Source organism: Mirounga angustirostris, unplaced genomic scaffold, assembly GCF_029215605.1.
Source record: "Mirounga angustirostris isolate CCGP_5_RB_7025 unplaced genomic scaffold, mMirAng1.0.hap1 SCAF_17, whole genome shotgun sequence".
In the NCBI taxonomy this organism is placed as follows: Eukaryota; Metazoa; Chordata; class Mammalia; order Carnivora; family Phocidae; genus Mirounga; species Mirounga angustirostris.
In genome coordinates, this window is record NW_026991725.1 from 27,837,120 (window position 1) to 27,853,574 (window position 16,455).

General features: G+C 50.3%; 1 protein-coding gene across 1 annotated transcript; it reads left to right on the top strand.

The window, feature by feature from the left end:
• Window positions 1-7,940: 7,940 nt before the first annotated feature.
• On the top strand, window positions 7,941-11,575 carry ARL4D (ADP ribosylation factor like GTPase 4D). The gene is made up of 2 exons (XM_045870574.3): window positions 7,941-8,048; window positions 8,607-11,575. The coding sequence occupies exon 2, from the start codon at window positions 8,701-8,703 to the stop codon at window positions 9,304-9,306; it is 606 nt and encodes a 201-aa protein (XP_045726530.1). The 5' UTR covers window positions 7,941-8,048; window positions 8,607-8,700; the 3' UTR covers window positions 9,307-11,575.
• Window positions 11,576-16,455: the final 4,880 nt, after the last annotated feature.

Here is a 16,455-nt window from a genome sequence, read left to right on the forward strand (position 1 = left end):
CGGCTCACATCATGATCCCAGGGTCCTGTTATCCAGTCCCAAGGGGGGCTCCCTGCTCAGCGGGAAGCCTGCTTCTCCCTCTCCCGCTCCCCCTGCTTGTGTTCCCTCTCTCACTGTGTCTCTCTCTGTCAAATAAATAAATAAAATCTTTAAAAAAACCCAAAATTTGTTGAATGAATGCATGAGAGTCACACGAAACAATACATAATGTGCTTAGCTTGTACCCTACATGACTCTTCATTCCTTCTAATCCCATGGTCTCTGTTCAGATCTGTTTGTATCAGACCATCTTATTATACTCACTAATTTGGTTTTGCTGAGAGGGCGTTGCTATGGTTTGAACACCCCAAGCATTTGTTCATCTCTCACTGGCCTTCTTGTCCTGCCTGGTGTTCGGGCCATTTGGGCAGGTGTCTTAGTCCCCATCCCAAGTTGGATGAGCCCCAAGGGCAGAAACGGGGTCTGGCCCCTCTCTATTTCCAGCACCTGCCCAGGTATGTCACATCATGTTACAGGTGATTAATGACAGAAAATAATTATAAAAAACAAAACATACAGTTAAAAAAAATGGGCAAAGGCCAGGCACAGACAATTCACAGAAAGTAAAAAGTGGTTCTCAAGCTAACATATAAAATTAAATAGAAACTATACCAAGATATATTTTTTCCCATCTCTTGCCCCCTCTCCCTCTGTATTCTTTTCCTCCTGCTGGGCTTGCTGCAGACCCCACTGGCTACCCAGAACCTCCATGTGGAGGAGGCCAACAGGAGTTCCAATTCAGAGGCCAAGAAACTTGTTCATGGGGCTCAACTCTTCTCTGTGACTTTTTTTTTAGTGTCCCTGTGTGTGAGCCAGATGCTGTTTATGGCACATTCATGGTCACAGTCTTACTTAATCTTAAAAAAAAAAAAAAGTAAACTCTACCCCCAAGTTAGGGCTTGAATTCACAACCCTGAGATCAAGAGTCACACGCTCCACCATCTGGGCCAACCAGGTGTCCCTCATTTAATCTCTACAACACCCTTGAGAAGTGTTAATGTCCCCAGGTCTCAGAGAGCAAAGCCAGCTCACAGAAGCTGCCTGACTCACCCTGGGTATTTCCAAAAGTCTTCCAAGTCCAAAGGTCTTCCCAGTAGGCAAGGTGGCCAGCTGTCAGACAAAACTCTTAGTTCATTCATTCCTTTATCTAACAATGATTGCTGAGGAGAGATCCATTAGAGGCTTGGGATAATAAGCCTCTAGACCCATTAGAAGCCTGGGATTATAACAGATCTCTGTTGTAGATTTGCAGGAGAACATTTAAAGTACTCATCGTCAGGGAAAATGCACAGCCTTTAGGGTAACTTTCTATTAATCTGTTCTAGACCCTTGCTGCTCAAAGTGTGGTCTGTGAACATCAGCATCTGTACTACCTGGGAGCTGGTTAGAAATGCAGAAATTTGGGCACCACATCAGATCTACTGTCTTAGTTTGCTCTGGCGACCATAACAAAATACCATAGACCGGTCGGGCCCTTAAATAACAGAAATTTCTTTTCTCACAGCGGAGGACTCTGAAGTCCCAGTTCAGCCTGCTAGCCTGGTAGGGCTTTGGTGAGGTCCCTCTTGGCTCACAGATGGCCACCTTCTCCGTGTGGTAGAGAGAGAACAAGCTCTCTGGTGCCTCTTCTAAGGGAACTAATCCCATCCTGAGGGTCCCACTCTCATGACCTCATCTAACCATTACCCTCCAAAAGGCCTCCCCTCTAAATACCATCACACATTATACACTTGTATAAATGGCAATGATGCCATTTATACATGGCATCAATGTATAAATATTGAATATATATTGGAATAAAATATTGAATATTCAATATATAAACTGGGGGGTGGGGCACAAGTCAGTCTATAACACCTACTGAACCATAATCTGCATTTTAATAGGGTCCACAGGAGGTTCATATGCACATGAAATTCTAAAAAGCAATGCTTTAAGTCATATACATTGGAAAAAAAATGGCAGCCAAGGATCAATTTGTACATGTCACTTTGTGTGTTATCTGGGGAAGATATTCCATATTAAACTGGTTTCCTGGGTCAAATTTTTTTTTGTTATTGGTTGAGATAAACTAATTTAATAGAATTATCATGATAGCTACAGGCATAGAAGCCTTAATATAGGCCAAGCCCTTTGCGGACCACTTCACACATTTAACCTTGTTCAGTTTTTTTTTTTTTATTAAAGATTTTTATTTATTTATTCATGAGAGACACAGAGAGAGAGAGGCAGAGGGAGAAGCAGGCTCCCAAGGAGCAGAGAGCCCGATGCGGGACTCGATCCCAGGACCCTGGGATCATGACCTGAGCCGAAGGCAGACGCTTAACCATCTGAGCCACCCAGGCGCCCTAACCTTGTTTAGTTCTCATAACAACCATGTGAGGTAAGTATTATCCCATTTTACAGATGAAGAGGTTGAGGGCTCACTGGAAATGTTAAAGTCAGGACTGGAACTCATCTTTTAAGCCAGTGGTCCTCGTAGTTTGGCCCCCAGACCAGCATCATCAGTATTACCTGAGAAGTTGCTATAAATGCACATTTTTGGGCCTGTGAACCCAAGACCAACTGAATCAGAAATTCTGGAGGTGGGGCTCAGCAATCTGTGTTTTTGGTAAGTCCTCTAGATGATTCTGATATACTCTCAAATTTGAGAACCACGGTTTGAAGCTACACTACCACTCCGTGTGTGCAAGACAACATGGAGGGCTTGGCAGAGAAACCCCCCCCATCAGGGGAGAAAGACTGAATCAAATGGATGAGGTTATGGGGGACTGGCCCCTGTTGCGAATACTCCAAAGAACCCACCTAGCTTGGATACCTGGGCAGTCACCCTCTTCCCTCTGGAGCATGGACCTGGCTTTCTCCCTTCTCTCACTCTCAGTTTGGTTGTTCCTTGCTTCCGGATTATTATCACCCTCCTGGGGCTCTCGTTGCTGTTTCTGGCTGACCACCCAAATCCCTTCCTCCAGCCCTCCCCTGAGTGCCAAGCTCCTGCGCAAATGCACGCTGCACATCTGTCCTCACAGACACCCAAACATGGCTGCCACTGACCTCATAACCTTCCCTGCCCTAGAGCTTCCTCCTGCCTCAGCCTTCTCTGCATCTGTCATTAGGCCTTCAGTAACAGTATGGGAAATGTAATTGAAATTAGAGTTTCTGCTCAAATAATGTTTTTTGTTTGTTTTTGTTTTTTAAGTAGGCTTTACACTGAGCATGGAGCCCAATGCGGGGCTTGAACTCACGACCCTGAGGTCAAGCCCGGAGCTGGGACTCTTAACCTACTGGGCCACCCAGGTGCCCTTCCAATCATGTTCATTTAAATCTGATCTCAGCTCCACAGAAAAACTTGAAGAGAGTAGATTTTTCATTCCCAGTCTCAAACTGCAGGAAAGGCTCTGTCTGAAAGGAAGACTCCAGAAGGAGGCAAAGGAACCTGCATATAACTTACATGCATATAACTTCCCCTCTACTCCTCCACTTTTCTTCAGGGATCAGTCAGTGACAAACATATCCACCAGGGGGCGGCATCTGCTCCTTTCTAGCCCTAAGGCTGGGGCCCTGGGACTGGGTTTTGGGAGAGTTGCATCTGAAAGGGCCCTGTGACTGGAGAAGGGTGCCTATGGGGCCCTTACACACATTTTTTTTTTTCATTTCACACTCATTCTAAGAGGTAGGTTGTGTTTTCTCCATTTTGTTCTTGAGGAAATAAAGCTAGGATTTGAAAAATGGGTCTTTGAGGGGGCGCCTGAGCGGCTCAGTTGGGTTGAGTGGCCGACTTTTGGTTTACGCTCACACTATGGTCTCCTGGTCATGGTCTCAGGGTCGTGGGATTGAGCCCCGAGTCGGGTTCCACGTTCCTCAGGGAGTCAGCTTGAGGATTCACTCTTCCCCCGCCGCCCCTCCCCTTGCTCTCTCGCTCTCTCTCAAAGAAATAAACCTTAAAAAAAAAAATAAGAAAAAGAAAAATGGCACCTGGCTGACTCAATTGTAGAGTATGTGACCTTTTTTTTTTTTTTTTTTAAGATTTATTTATTTATTTGAGAGAGAAAGAAAGCGCACGAGCGGGGAGCGGGGTCGGGGGGAGGGAGGGACAGAGGAAGAGACAGAAGCAGGCTGAATCTGCAGACACTTAACAGACTGAGCCGCCCAGGCGCCCCAAGCATGTGACTCTTGATCTTGGGGTTGAGAATTCCAGTCTCACATTGGGCAGAGAGCTTACAAGAAAGAAAGAAAGAAAAAGAAAGAGAGAGAGAGAAAGAAAGGAAGAAAGAAAGGAAAGAAAGAAAGAAAGAAAGAAAGAAAAAGAAAGAAAGATGATAGATAGATAGATAGATAGATAGATAGATAGATAGATAGACAGACAGACAGACGGGTCTTTGTGATTCCCAAGCTGCTTGCTGCTTCTTTGGCTTCCCTCCCTCACTGCTCACTCCTGCAGACTCCTTTCCTCCCTTCATTTGTGCGCTGAGACAGGTATTTGTTTAGGGTACTGTGGAGACAAAGATGTCCTCAGCCTCTTCCTTGGTGAGCTCCTTCATCTTCTATCCTCGGCTATTCCTGAGTATGGACTGTTGGTGGGGGACGGGACCTGGAATCGCCTAAGCCCTGGGGGGGCGAAGTGACTTTTCCAAGCCAGTCTACTGGTGAGGGACAGGACTCACCCTGACTCTCCGCCCAAGGTTTCAGCACGCCAGGCCTTGACGGGGGCCTCTCTCTCCAGTGTCATCCTCACCCCTGGCCTCTGTTTTTCCTCCTCTAAGAAGTTCCTCATCCTCAATAAAGACCCAAGAGTTCAATACTACCTAGACCTTGCCCGGAAATGCAGGGTTTTATAGGCATTCCTGGCTAACCCAGTATCAACAGAACCCTCAAGGGCTGAGGAACCCCAGACCAGGAATCTCCCAGGCTAAGGATAGATGTTTGGTTCTCATACTCAGGGATACCCCTCAGTACATTTAATCATTTTGTCATGCATCCATGAATTTATGCAAGATTTCCTGACTGTCTGTTGTGTGCCAGGCACAGCACTGGGCACCTTGGAACTGTAGATGACAGGAACCAGCTCCTGGGCTCAGGGCTTCATCTGGTGGGGAGACAGCTCTGGGGACGAACGATGACATAGCAGCTGGAATCTCATCCACGTGGGGGAGCCCACAGAAGGAAGTGGGTAGCTCCCAGCTAGTCATTCTGTTTTGAACGCTGACCTGACCCCTGTCACTTAAGCCTTGGCTCTAATGTCACCTATTGGAGAAGCCTTCCTGAGCAGCCTGCTCCCTCCAGTCTGAAGTAGTTTCTTTCCCAAGTTTCTCTCTGACACATCTCCCTGTTTTATTTCCATTGATGGCAAGTATCACCATCTGAAACCATCTTCTTTATTCATTGCCTGTCTCTCCCCTCTAGAATGTACACTCCAAGAGGGCAGGTCCTTATCCATCTCACTCAGGCTGTATGCTCAGAACCTAGCAGGCACTCCATGTATGATTGTTCAATGTACAAATGTTCAAATGTTCTCTGCAGTGAATCCCCCAATACAGGAGGTCCTGGGCTGTGATCTTGTGGAGAGAAAGGGCTGCAGAGGTGAGGTTGCCAGGAAGGAACACGGTCATTAATGGAGGAAGGCTCCCTGGGGACAGGGTATGTGTGTTTGTGTGTGTGTGTGGGGGGGGACTGGAGTTTCCATTTAAAGGGGACAAATTGCAGTAAGCCCATAGCCTAGTGCTGCCCTGAGAAGCTGGGCCCCTTCCCTCACCTCTCCCTGCCCCACCTCTTCCTCCCCATTTGTTCATCAACACCTCTGGCAAACCAGAAAGATGAAGGGTGGGGTAGGATTGCCAGTTTTATCGCTTTTATCAGATAATCAAGTGACAATTTCCCTCTCGGTTGGGAGGCCCAGGAAGTTTCAAAGGTTGCAGAAGAAACATGAGACAATCTGTGTTTCTCATTACTGTGTGTTTTCAGTTTCACAGCGTTGTAACATTTGCTCAATGCCAAGTTTGGCCAATTTCTAGCAGACTCACCTTGGACAAATTACCTAACTTTTCAGTGCTTCTTTCTTTCTGGAATAACCATACTTACTTCTTCTAAGTATGGGGTGCCTGGCTGGCTCGGTGGGTGGGACACGTGGCTCTTGATCTTGGGGTCGTGAGTTCAGGCCCCACGTTGGGTGTAGAGCTTACTTTAAAAAAATTAAAACTAAAAAAAAATAAAAAAGGAAAAGTATGCAGAGTTCTCAGACCAGAGCCTGGCATGCAGTGGCCACTCAACACAGTAGTAGTTTCCAACTTCGTGGCCTGCTGTCTTTCCCTCTCCAAACACAGGCCACCTCTGTGTCTTAGCTCCTGTGGCAATCTGCCACCGCCCCAATATGGAGTGTAACACTAATTTCCTAAGGTCTTTATGTCTTTGGGGATTCAAGGAGGCTCCTTGCATTGCTGGGGAAACCAGGTGGCTGGTTTTAGAGGAGGGAGGGGAAGCAGGAGGTGGCAAGGCAGACTGATGCTAAACGGATGGGAGGCCAGTGGGCAGGAAAGGGCTAGGTCCTCCTGTCTAGCAGGGACTTCCCCTACTCTTTTCCCCATCCCCCTCAAATATAACCTTTAAAAAGGGTTAATACTGAATTACACAGTAAATGTAAGAATCCAGCCTCCTTGTAAAAAAGGAAATAATAGGGTTATGATCTTATTCTCCTTTGATCCTCCTCCCTTCCTTCAATTTTACTTACCTCCCCCTGCAGGTAATCACTGATATCCTTTTGGTCACACTGTCCTTTTGTGACATCTCCTCCTCTTCAGGGCTGCCCAGATCGTATCAGGCTGCAATGGCTGGGGAGATGCCACTCAGTCCTCTCCCCCTCCTAACCAATCCTACACAGGACTCATTAACTTACAGAAAACTTTCCAGAAGCTTCCAGTTCACACCTTCTCTCCCTCCTCTGAAGTCCTACGAGGACTTATCTCAGGTTTACAAAGGCCCAATGTTCCCTGTCAGTGGCCAGTCTTGTTTTTTTCACTAGAGTTTAAGCCCTTTGAGGCCAGGCCCTGTGGCCTCCGCATCCTCTATATCCGCAGAGTCTCTCTGGCAGAGCACACAGTATGAATGAGGTCAGTCAAAGTCCTGAGGAGTGAAGAATTCTCTCTTTACCTATTTGAACAAGGGAGGGCCTTGGAGTGTCTGCTTCTGGTCAGCACCCTAACCAGCAGTTGAGGGATTTCTGCTGAGGATGCCTAACCCTATGGCCTTCTCGATGAGAGAGGAGGGATAGCTATGCCGTCAGGGGCCCAGACACCGGATTCAGACAGATCCTTGCTCAGCCACTTCCTGGCTAGGTGACCTTAGACAAGTCATTGAACCCTTCGGAGCTCTCCTCCCCTGTAGAATGCAGACAGCACCAGTCCCTACCTTACGGGCTGCTGTGAGGATCAATGGGGTAATGGGCTTAGGCTTAGGCTGTTTCATGAGGTTCCGGGATTACACAGGTTTGAACACTGACTTAGGAAAGATAAAGGAGTAAGATTTGTGAGCACCTCTCCAGCAGACCCTGGCGGGGGCAGTGTGTACGTAGGGTGGCTATCTCGGGGTGGGCGGGGGGTGGGGGGAGGAGGATGCCGCCGTGCGGACTACGAAGCGCTTCACCTCTCCAAGTCAAACGCTGCCACGTCTGTCCCTCTCACTTTCCATCCCGAGTTTACCTCCAAATATTAGACTATGGGAGAAAAGATCAAATAAAACGTTCACTGATCGAGCACACGTCCACCGCTGGGTTGTCGGGGGTCGCCGGGCACGTATCTCCAGGCCCCGCCCCGCCCCGCCCCTCCCCGCCGCCGCGGGACTGCTCATTGGCCCGCGCTGCGTGACGTTACGCGCGGCTTTTTAAGGCGGAGTCGCGGAGCCGGCTCCGCAGTGGCAGCAGCGCCGGCGGTGGTGGCGGCGGTGGCACGCGCTGGGGGCGGGCGTGCCGTTTCGCGTGGAGGCTCGGGTGGCTGGCCTGGGGAGAGTGCGGCTGCCGGAAGGTAAAGGGGCTGTTCAGGCGGAGCTGAGGTGGCTCCGGTGCGGGGAGCTGGAGTCGGCGATCCGGGCAAGGCGAAGTGTCACGGGACAGTGGGAAGGGGGTCGCGGTGTTAAGGAGGGTCGTGTCAACCGCTTGGGGACGTTGGAGGGCAGGCGGGAGCGGGCCTTACTCTCCCGTCTGAGCGCCCGTACCCTAACTTAACTGGGGGGCGCTGCCCGACCTGCTCCTTCCTGTGAGGATTCTCGCGTGGGGAATGAGGGTCTCTGCGTCTGCGACCGCGCCACGAGCTCGGAGAAGAGGCGCGGGAAGCCGACCATCTCCAGATCAAGGCCTCACCCCCCAACCTGTGTCCAGGCCCCGGGGGTCTCTGTAGATCTCGTCTCCCCTGAAAGCGGGGAGCGCCTCTGTTACACTTGGAGCTGTTTAAAAAACAAAACAAAAACTGGAATTTTAAAAAGGAAGGATGGGCGACTGATTTAGGACAGGATCTAGAAGTTGCACATTTCATGTTTATTTTTAAACGTCTCCTTTTTTTCTCCCATGACTTTTTCCCGTTCAGATAACCCAGCCGCGGTCCCCAAAGCCTGCAGTTCAAGGCCACCTTCCTGCCTCTCCTGTGTACCCCCTGACCTGCACCTTAGCTGGAGCTCACCATGGGGAACCACTTGACTGAGATGGCTCCCACTGCCTCCTCTTTCTTGCCCCACTTCCAGGCCCTGCATGTCGTGGTCGTTGGGCTGGACTCTGCTGGAAAGACCTCGCTCCTTTACCGCCTCAAGTTCAAGGAGTTTGTCCAGAGCGTACCCACCAAAGGCTTCAACACAGAGAAGATCCGGGTGCCCCTGGGAGGGTCCCGTGGCATCACCTTCCAAGTGTGGGATGTCGGGGGGCAAGAGAAGCTGCGACCACTGTGGCGCTCCTACACACGTCGGACAGACGGGCTGGTGTTTGTGGTGGATGCTGCCGAGGCTGAGCGCCTGGAGGAGGCCAAGGTGGAGCTACACCGAATCAGCCGGGCTTCGGACAACCAGGGCGTGCCTGTGCTCGTGCTGGCCAATAAGCAGGATCAGCCTGGGGCACTGAGCGCTGCAGAGGTTGAGAAGAGGCTCTCGGTTCGAGAGCTTGCAGCCGCCACGCTCACCCATGTGCAGGGCTGCAGTGCTGTGGACGGGCTGGGCCTGCAGCCGGGCCTGGAGCGCCTGTACGAGATGATCCTCAAGAGGAAGAAGGCAGCCCGGGTAGGCAAGAAGAGACGGTGACCCGAGGCTGTCCCCTTCTCACCAGTAGGGGTCTGTACACCTGGACAGCCAGGCGGAGCCTGTGGCCCCTCCCTCAGCTCTGGGGTGCAGGACCTGTCCGCCTCAATGAAGGACGGAGGAGCACACTGGGGGTCCTGTTCTAGTGCAGCATTGGGGAGGGGAGGGGAGATGGGATGTCTTCTCCTCTCCCTCCCTCATCCCCACCTCTGGAGAAAAGAGGGCTGCAGGACTGGGGGGGCTTAAATGTAAGCTTTGACTCTACCTCGACCCTGTTTCTTCTTTTCTTCTCTGGCTTGTTGATGAGATGTGTTTTGGAGCAAAAGAAGGTTGTTGGGAGCAAAAGAAGGTTGTTTGGAGAATGCATTTGGGATGAACGAGGACTGTCTCCCCACCTCCAGCCCCCCATCTGGGGTGTCCCCCAGGCTGCTTTTCTAAGGATGCTAGTCACAATAGTCTTTATTTTTGTGTCTGTGTGAAAGTGCCAGGAACCCTTCCCCACATTTGTAGATCCACAACTGTTTTTATAAGCCGTGTGTGTCCTCTGTAGTATTATTAACTATTTTTTAGCATTTGCCTATAAGTTATTAAAGACTGATGATACTGTAGCTCTGACCTTGGTCTGGCATTTTCTTACCCAGCCCCAGGAGTAGTCCCAGATTTCTGTATGGGTGGCAGGAATGGGTGGGGGTAGTTTTATCTTGAAGCTGAATTTGCAAAGGAAACACGGGATGGCTGGTGGAAATTACAGATGGAGTTGAAATTGCCCTCTCCCAAGCTATTACCTGATTTCTGCAGGTTTTTTTGGGGGGTGTCCCTTCTTTCTCCTGCTTCCTCCCCCCTCCCCTCATCCCCTGGCTCTTACTTGCCCCTCATACCAGCTGGTCCTTGGGGACACTTTCCTAGGTTTATATAGGTAAGTCCTCAAGGAGCCATTCTGTTCTCATCCTCCCCCACTCCTGGGCACTCAGGCTGATCTGTTTTTTTTTTCCACCTTGGGGGATCCTGTGAATATGGAAAGTAATTCCTTCCTGGCTTTCAGCCATCTCCGTGTGCTGAATCCTGCTGACCACAGCTCACTGGCCGCAGCGGCAGGGACTGGTGCTGGGGAGGTCTGGGCTGGATTGAGCCAGCCCGGGCCTGGTGACTAAGCTGTGAGTTGTCCAGCTCTGGGAATGGTGGCTGTTCCCACAAGAGGGGCTGTAATAGTAGTCGCGGTTTGTGCCTGGTGGGAGTGTGGACTACTAGACATCCACTCCCCACTCCAGGGGAGGAGGGGGAAGATGTAGGCCACCAATAGCGGTAATAAGAATAATATGCTAGGGGCACCTGGGTGGCTCGGTTGGTTAAGCGTCTGCCTTTAGCTCAGGTCATGATCTCAGGGTCTGGCATCCAGCCCTGTCATGGGCTCCCCGCTTAGCAGGGAGTCTGCTTCTCCCTCTCCCTTTGCTCCTCCCCCTGCTCATGCTCTCTCTCTGAAATAAATACAATCTTTAAAAAAAAAAAAAAAAAAAAAGAATAAAATGCTAATGTTTTGAGGTCCAGAGGGCCTCTGCCCAGACTTTCAAGTCTGCCCCCTCCACCGACACCCAGGGCCGGCTGAGTCTGAGATGATGAAAAATCAGATCCTCCTAATCTGGATGGGGGTAGTGGGTAAAAACCAAGCACAATTCTTTCCACCCCTCAGCCCCCCCTGTCCCTCCCCTACCCTTTGTGCAAACGTGGGATCCAGAGCAGGTTCAGAGTCCCCACTCCAGAATCGAATAAAGGACCTTGGGAGGGAGAGAAGGTGCCGGCAATCCTGTCCTGGGGGACTTCCTAAGGAACTTGCTTCTTCCTAGCTAGGGTCAGCAGAAGCTGAGTTTTGCTGTGGAGTCCGGGCTGATTCATATTTGTCCCCCTTCATGGCTGGCAGGATGCGGGTAGGTATGCATCGATCCGGAAGGGTGCCCGAGTGTGCGTCAGTGCAGGGCCTGCTTGACAGAGCTGCTGGGCTGGTTCTGCTGGGGACACATGCTACCTGGCCCCCCTCTACGCACACTTGTGACTCATCTCACTCAGTCCTCAGGGCAGAGTCCTCTTCTGCCCAGGAACAGGCTGGGGAGGACTTGGCTAGAAGGGCCTCTGTCCTGCTGGGAGATCTTTCTTCCTCACTCCACCCCAATAATGCCCTTTTGTCTCAGAATCTCCAAGGACATGTTTTCTCCATTTCTGGTCACCTGGGGGACTGAGGTCTCCAGATTGGAAGAAGAGCACACCCCCTCCCCCTGCAGAGGGGCCTCCATGGGGCCAGCTCCTGGTTCTGGCTCTGCCAACTACCTGACCTCCCCCTCTGGTTAGAACCATCTTCTGCTCCCCCAGACTCCAACGCTGGGCAGGAACCATGGTTCACAGGAGACTGCCAATGTCCCAGCTCTTCTCCACATTCCTCTGGCCTGACCAGCTGGTGGGGGTGGAGGAAGGGGTGTTGGCAGCCAGAGAGTGAGATGGAGAAGCCAACTGCTTTGAAGGGGTTGTGGGGAGAGGGGAGCCCTGGAAGATTCTGGTAAGAAAGCTACATTCTGGCTGGGTGGGGATCAGGAGTTTTGGAATAATCCTCTTGCCTCCGTCCATCCTGCCACAGGGATTCTTCTTTTTTTTTTTTTAAGATTTATTTATTTATTTAAGGGAGGGAGGGGCAGAGGGAGAGAATCTTTCAAGCCAACTTCCCCCTGAGCACGGAGCCCCAGGTGGGGCTCGATTTCAGGACCCTGAGATCATGACCTGAGCCAAAATCAAGATTCAGACACTTTTTTTTAATAAAGATTTTATTTATTTATTTGAGAGAGAATGAGAGAGAGAGAAAGAGAGCACATGAGAGGGGGAGGGTCAGAGGGAAAAGCAGACTCCCTGCTTAGCAGGGAGCCAGATGCGGGACTCATCCCATCCCGGGACTCCAGGATCATGACCTGAGCTGAAGGCAGTTGTTTAACCAACTGAGCCACCCAGGTGCCCCCAAGATTCAGACACTTAACCAACTAAGTCACCTGGGCACCCCTGCCCCAGGGATTCTGCATGCTGAGCTCTGGCCACAGGCTTGGAATGGGGGTGGGATCAGGGTTGGAGGTAGGCTGTATTTTCCTTGTCCCGGCTTCTTTATCAAGTAGAATTTATTTGAGGCCCTGAGATGGATGTTGAGATGCTGAGGGCAGAGGGTCTCAGGGGGCCAGGAGTGGTTGTTAGGGGCTGGTGGGGGGGGGCTGTGGGTAGGGTGGAAGGCTCCCTCTGAGCTGCCCTTCCCCCACCAGCCACCTCCTCTCCTTGCACAAGCTGGTTGGTAACATCCAGGTGGACCCCACTTGCCCTGGGGGCCTTGCCCATCCCCCAGCAAAGATGGCAGTGGTCCCTCACCTCCTCTGCCCTCTCCAGTCATCCTGTGCTGTGAGTGCTCCAGGCAGAGAGAAAACAAAGAGGAAGGAAAGAAGTCTCTAAGGCCCAGAGGATGCAGCAACTTGCCCAAGAACACATAGCTACTTAGCGGCACATCCAGATCCTTCCTCCCAGGCTGGCTTTTTGTACTCCCAGGGCCAGACAGATAGGAGATGGGCCACAAGTCTAGCAATTCAGAGCTCCCACTGTCCCTTCCCTCTCTCCTTCCCTCCCTGCGTCCCCTCCCTGATTAGTTCAAAGGCCAGCTTTCCGCTCCCCTGCTCCCCTTCCTGAGGAGTTGGAGCTTTATCTCTGAAGTCCAGAACTCTGGCCTCAAATCTGGCCAGAAGTCCCCACCCTCCTTTCCCACTGACCACATGTCATCCCAAGTCTTGCTTGAGATGGACTCCTCCACAGAGGCCTGGGAAGCACAGACTTCCACTGAGGCACTGGGGCATGCACAGGACAGTGTTTTCTCTAAAACAGGCCTTTTGTGAATGGAGGCCAGTGGGAGCAGAGGGAGTGAAGACAGTAAGGGAGGCCCAGGCCAGCACTGGGCTGTAAAGCGTGGGCAGGCTGTAGCCACACATCACTTCCAAGGCCATCAGCGGGGGAGTTTGTGGGTGGGTGTCATGGGACCTCCTCCCCTGGCTAAACCAGAGGAGGGGATTTGTTCTTCCTTCCTTTACAAAAAAAAAAGTGTTTTCTTTTTTTTCTGTCCACCCCCCCTCCCCGCCTGATTACAAAAGTAACAGATCTTTTTGTAAAGAAACTTAGAAAATGGAGAACCCCATAATCTAAATTTCTGAGCTAGCTAAATGTCGGGGACAGGTTTTTATATATAATCTTTCAGATATTTTTTTTCTCTGCATATACAAAAGAGGTATGTATTAATATCCAACACAGAGGGAATTATAGGAGGCATATGGTGGTAGAGTTTTGCTTTTCTCATTTATATCTTGGGCATTATTCAATGATGGGACATATGGGTTTTTCTTGTTCTTTTTGATGACCACGTGAGATTCCACCATCTGAATATGCCATCATTTCTTTTTTTTTTTTTTAAGATTTTATTTATTCATTTGAGACACAGAGATACAGAGAGAGAGAGAGAGAGAAAGCATGAGCAGGGAGAGAGGCAAAGGGAGAGGGAGAAGCAGGCTCCTCGCTGAGCCAGGAGCCCGATGCGGGGCTCGATCCCAGGACCCTGGGATCATGACCTGAGCCGCAGGCAGACGCTTAACCATCTGAGCCACCCAGGAGCCCCTATGCCATCATTTCTTAATTAAATCCTCTGTTAAATCCACAGTGTGTCCACAGCGATGACCTCCTTGCACATATTTCTTAGGTATGTAATCATTGTGTCAAAGGGTATGTGTATTTCACATTTTCATAGATGCTGCCAAAATGTGTGTGGAGAGAGGGTTTGTGGGGAAGGAACTTTAATCCAGCCTTCTCATCCTCCATCCCCAGATTTCAAGGCCTCTTCAAGCCAAGGTATGTCTGTGGGTGGGGGATAGACATTATAGCGCCCTTGCTTTCGGGGAGGTAAGAGAAACTCCAGCCACTTGGCAGAAGATTTGCAGGTGTGGGAGGGAGCTTGGGCTGATTTTCCTGGTCTGGGAATTGAACCGCTTGGGGGCTGCCTGGCTGATGGTGGAGGTGGGCAGATGGTGAGGACTCCCTAAGCACCCAGCTTCTCACAGACGTCAGGCAGAGTGGGCGAAACATCTCCGGAAATAAATCCCAGCAACTCAGGGAGGGAGCGTGGCTGAGACAGAGTGCATGCTCCAAAGGGAACATGGAGAGGAGCTCTTCAGTCTGAAGAAGGGCAGCTGAGACCCTGGACTTCCCCCAGGGTGATCCCCACTCTTCTAGCAAGGTCCCCCCACCAGCTGCTCTCGAGCATGGACTCCTGGAACAGGAAGCAGAAGCCCAAAGTATTAGATACCTCGGCCACTCTGGGCTGTGTGGGGTACCACTTCTCTGTTCATTCTGGCCCCTGGGCTAATCTTGGGTCCGTGGCCCTGCAGAATGGGGTGGGGAAGGCGGGAGGGCTTATCTCTTGAGCACCTCCCACCCCCTCCTATGAAATCTGGTGAGCAGTTTGGTGGAGTTGTGCAGGGATGACAGCTGGGTTTTAAAGATTGCTGAGAGTGAGGTTTTGTGCTTTTGATTGTGTTTGTTTTTGCAAGATTATCCATTGCTTTCCATTCCAGAGGCTGACTCTTATCCTTAGGGAGTGAGACGGCAGAACTGCTTACTCACTCTCTGGAACTCTCCCAGGCTGACGTCGGGAGGGACAGAGCCACCCATCTGACCAGGCAGCACCTCAGAAAGGACCCCACAATTGGCCTCAGTTTACACATCTGTAAAGTGAGGGGGTTGAGTAGACAATATTGGATCTTTTCTGGTTCACTTTCTATGGTCTCAGTACAAGGTGGGCATGGGGAACTCCTTCATGATCTTTCTGCCTTCATTTTATCGCCCTCTGAAATTACCTTGTTCGTTTTGTTTTTAAGTTTGCTGTCTGCCTTCATCTCTAGGCTACCCATTCTAGGAGGACAGCCCTCATTCATTTTGTTCACCATGTATCCCTAGGACAGTAGTGGGCATACAGTAGGAGCTCATCTCATACCTGTGAAATGTGGGGTGTCCACTCAGGGGTTGGAGGGCTGGGATATCACCTCAGTGAAGAAGTGGTTTCAGTCTGTAAATAGTGACAGCAACCAGGAAAGAAGCTATCAAGCAAGGTTGGAGAGTTTATCTGGGAAGGCCTCCTGGAGGAAGTGAAGCAGATTTGGAACCCAAGTTAAATATTCTGATTAACAAGGGACTTGGAGGATCATGGGCTTCAGAGCATTTTCTTGCCTCTACCTACTGCTCAGGAGAAAAGATCTGAATCTGAGGTTTAATAAGCATAGTTTTGTTCCTCCCTTCCCAGTAATTAATTACCTGACCTAGGATGCTCCCTAGAGTCTGTTTACCACTCCCCTACCCCTGCTTCTCTCAAGCTCACCCCAGGATAGTCAAGTTAGATTGCCATTCTTCCACCCCAGAGGAACTGAGTGTAGGCTGGTGTCAGGGAAGGGACCCCCAGGGAACTCTAGACCCGTGCTGTCCAATATGGCAGCCACCAGACACATGTGGCAGCCAAGCATAGGAAATGTGGCTGAACTGAACTCAGATATGCCCTGAGTGTGAAATACAACAGATTTCGAAGACTTAGTAAGAGAAAAGAATGTAAAATATCTCATTAATACTTTTTAAAATTATTTTTTAATTTTTAATTTTATTTTTAAAAAGTTTTTATTTATTTGAGAGAGCCAGCGAGCACAAACAAGGGGAGGAGCAGAGGGAGAAGAGAAGCAGGCTCCCCGCTGAGCACAGAGACCGAACTACATGGGGCTCAGTCCCAGGACCCTGGGATCATGACCTGAGCTGAAGGCAGACACTTAACAGACGGAGCCACCCAGGCGCCCTCACATTCTACTTCTATTGACAAGGCAGGTCCAGATATTTGGGGGAAGGAGCATCATGGGGAAAAGAATGGGAGATCCATAGTTCTTCCTTTCTTCTGAAATCAGAAGAGAAACAGACCAAACTGCAGCAGTCTGGCAGGAGGGTAGATTCTAGGAAGGCCTTCTTGATGGGGAGAACTGAAAAACCTGAAAAATCTATATACTCTCCTTCCTGGAAAGCTTTCAGGATAGGTAAAGACTTTGTGTATCTTGAATTATCTTT

Bases quoted from the DNA above. Each gene is read 5' to 3' on its own strand.
- ARL4D (XM_045870574.3), top strand. From the start codon at position 8,701: ATGGGGAACCACTTGACTGAGATGGCTCCCACTGCCTCCTCTTTCTTG.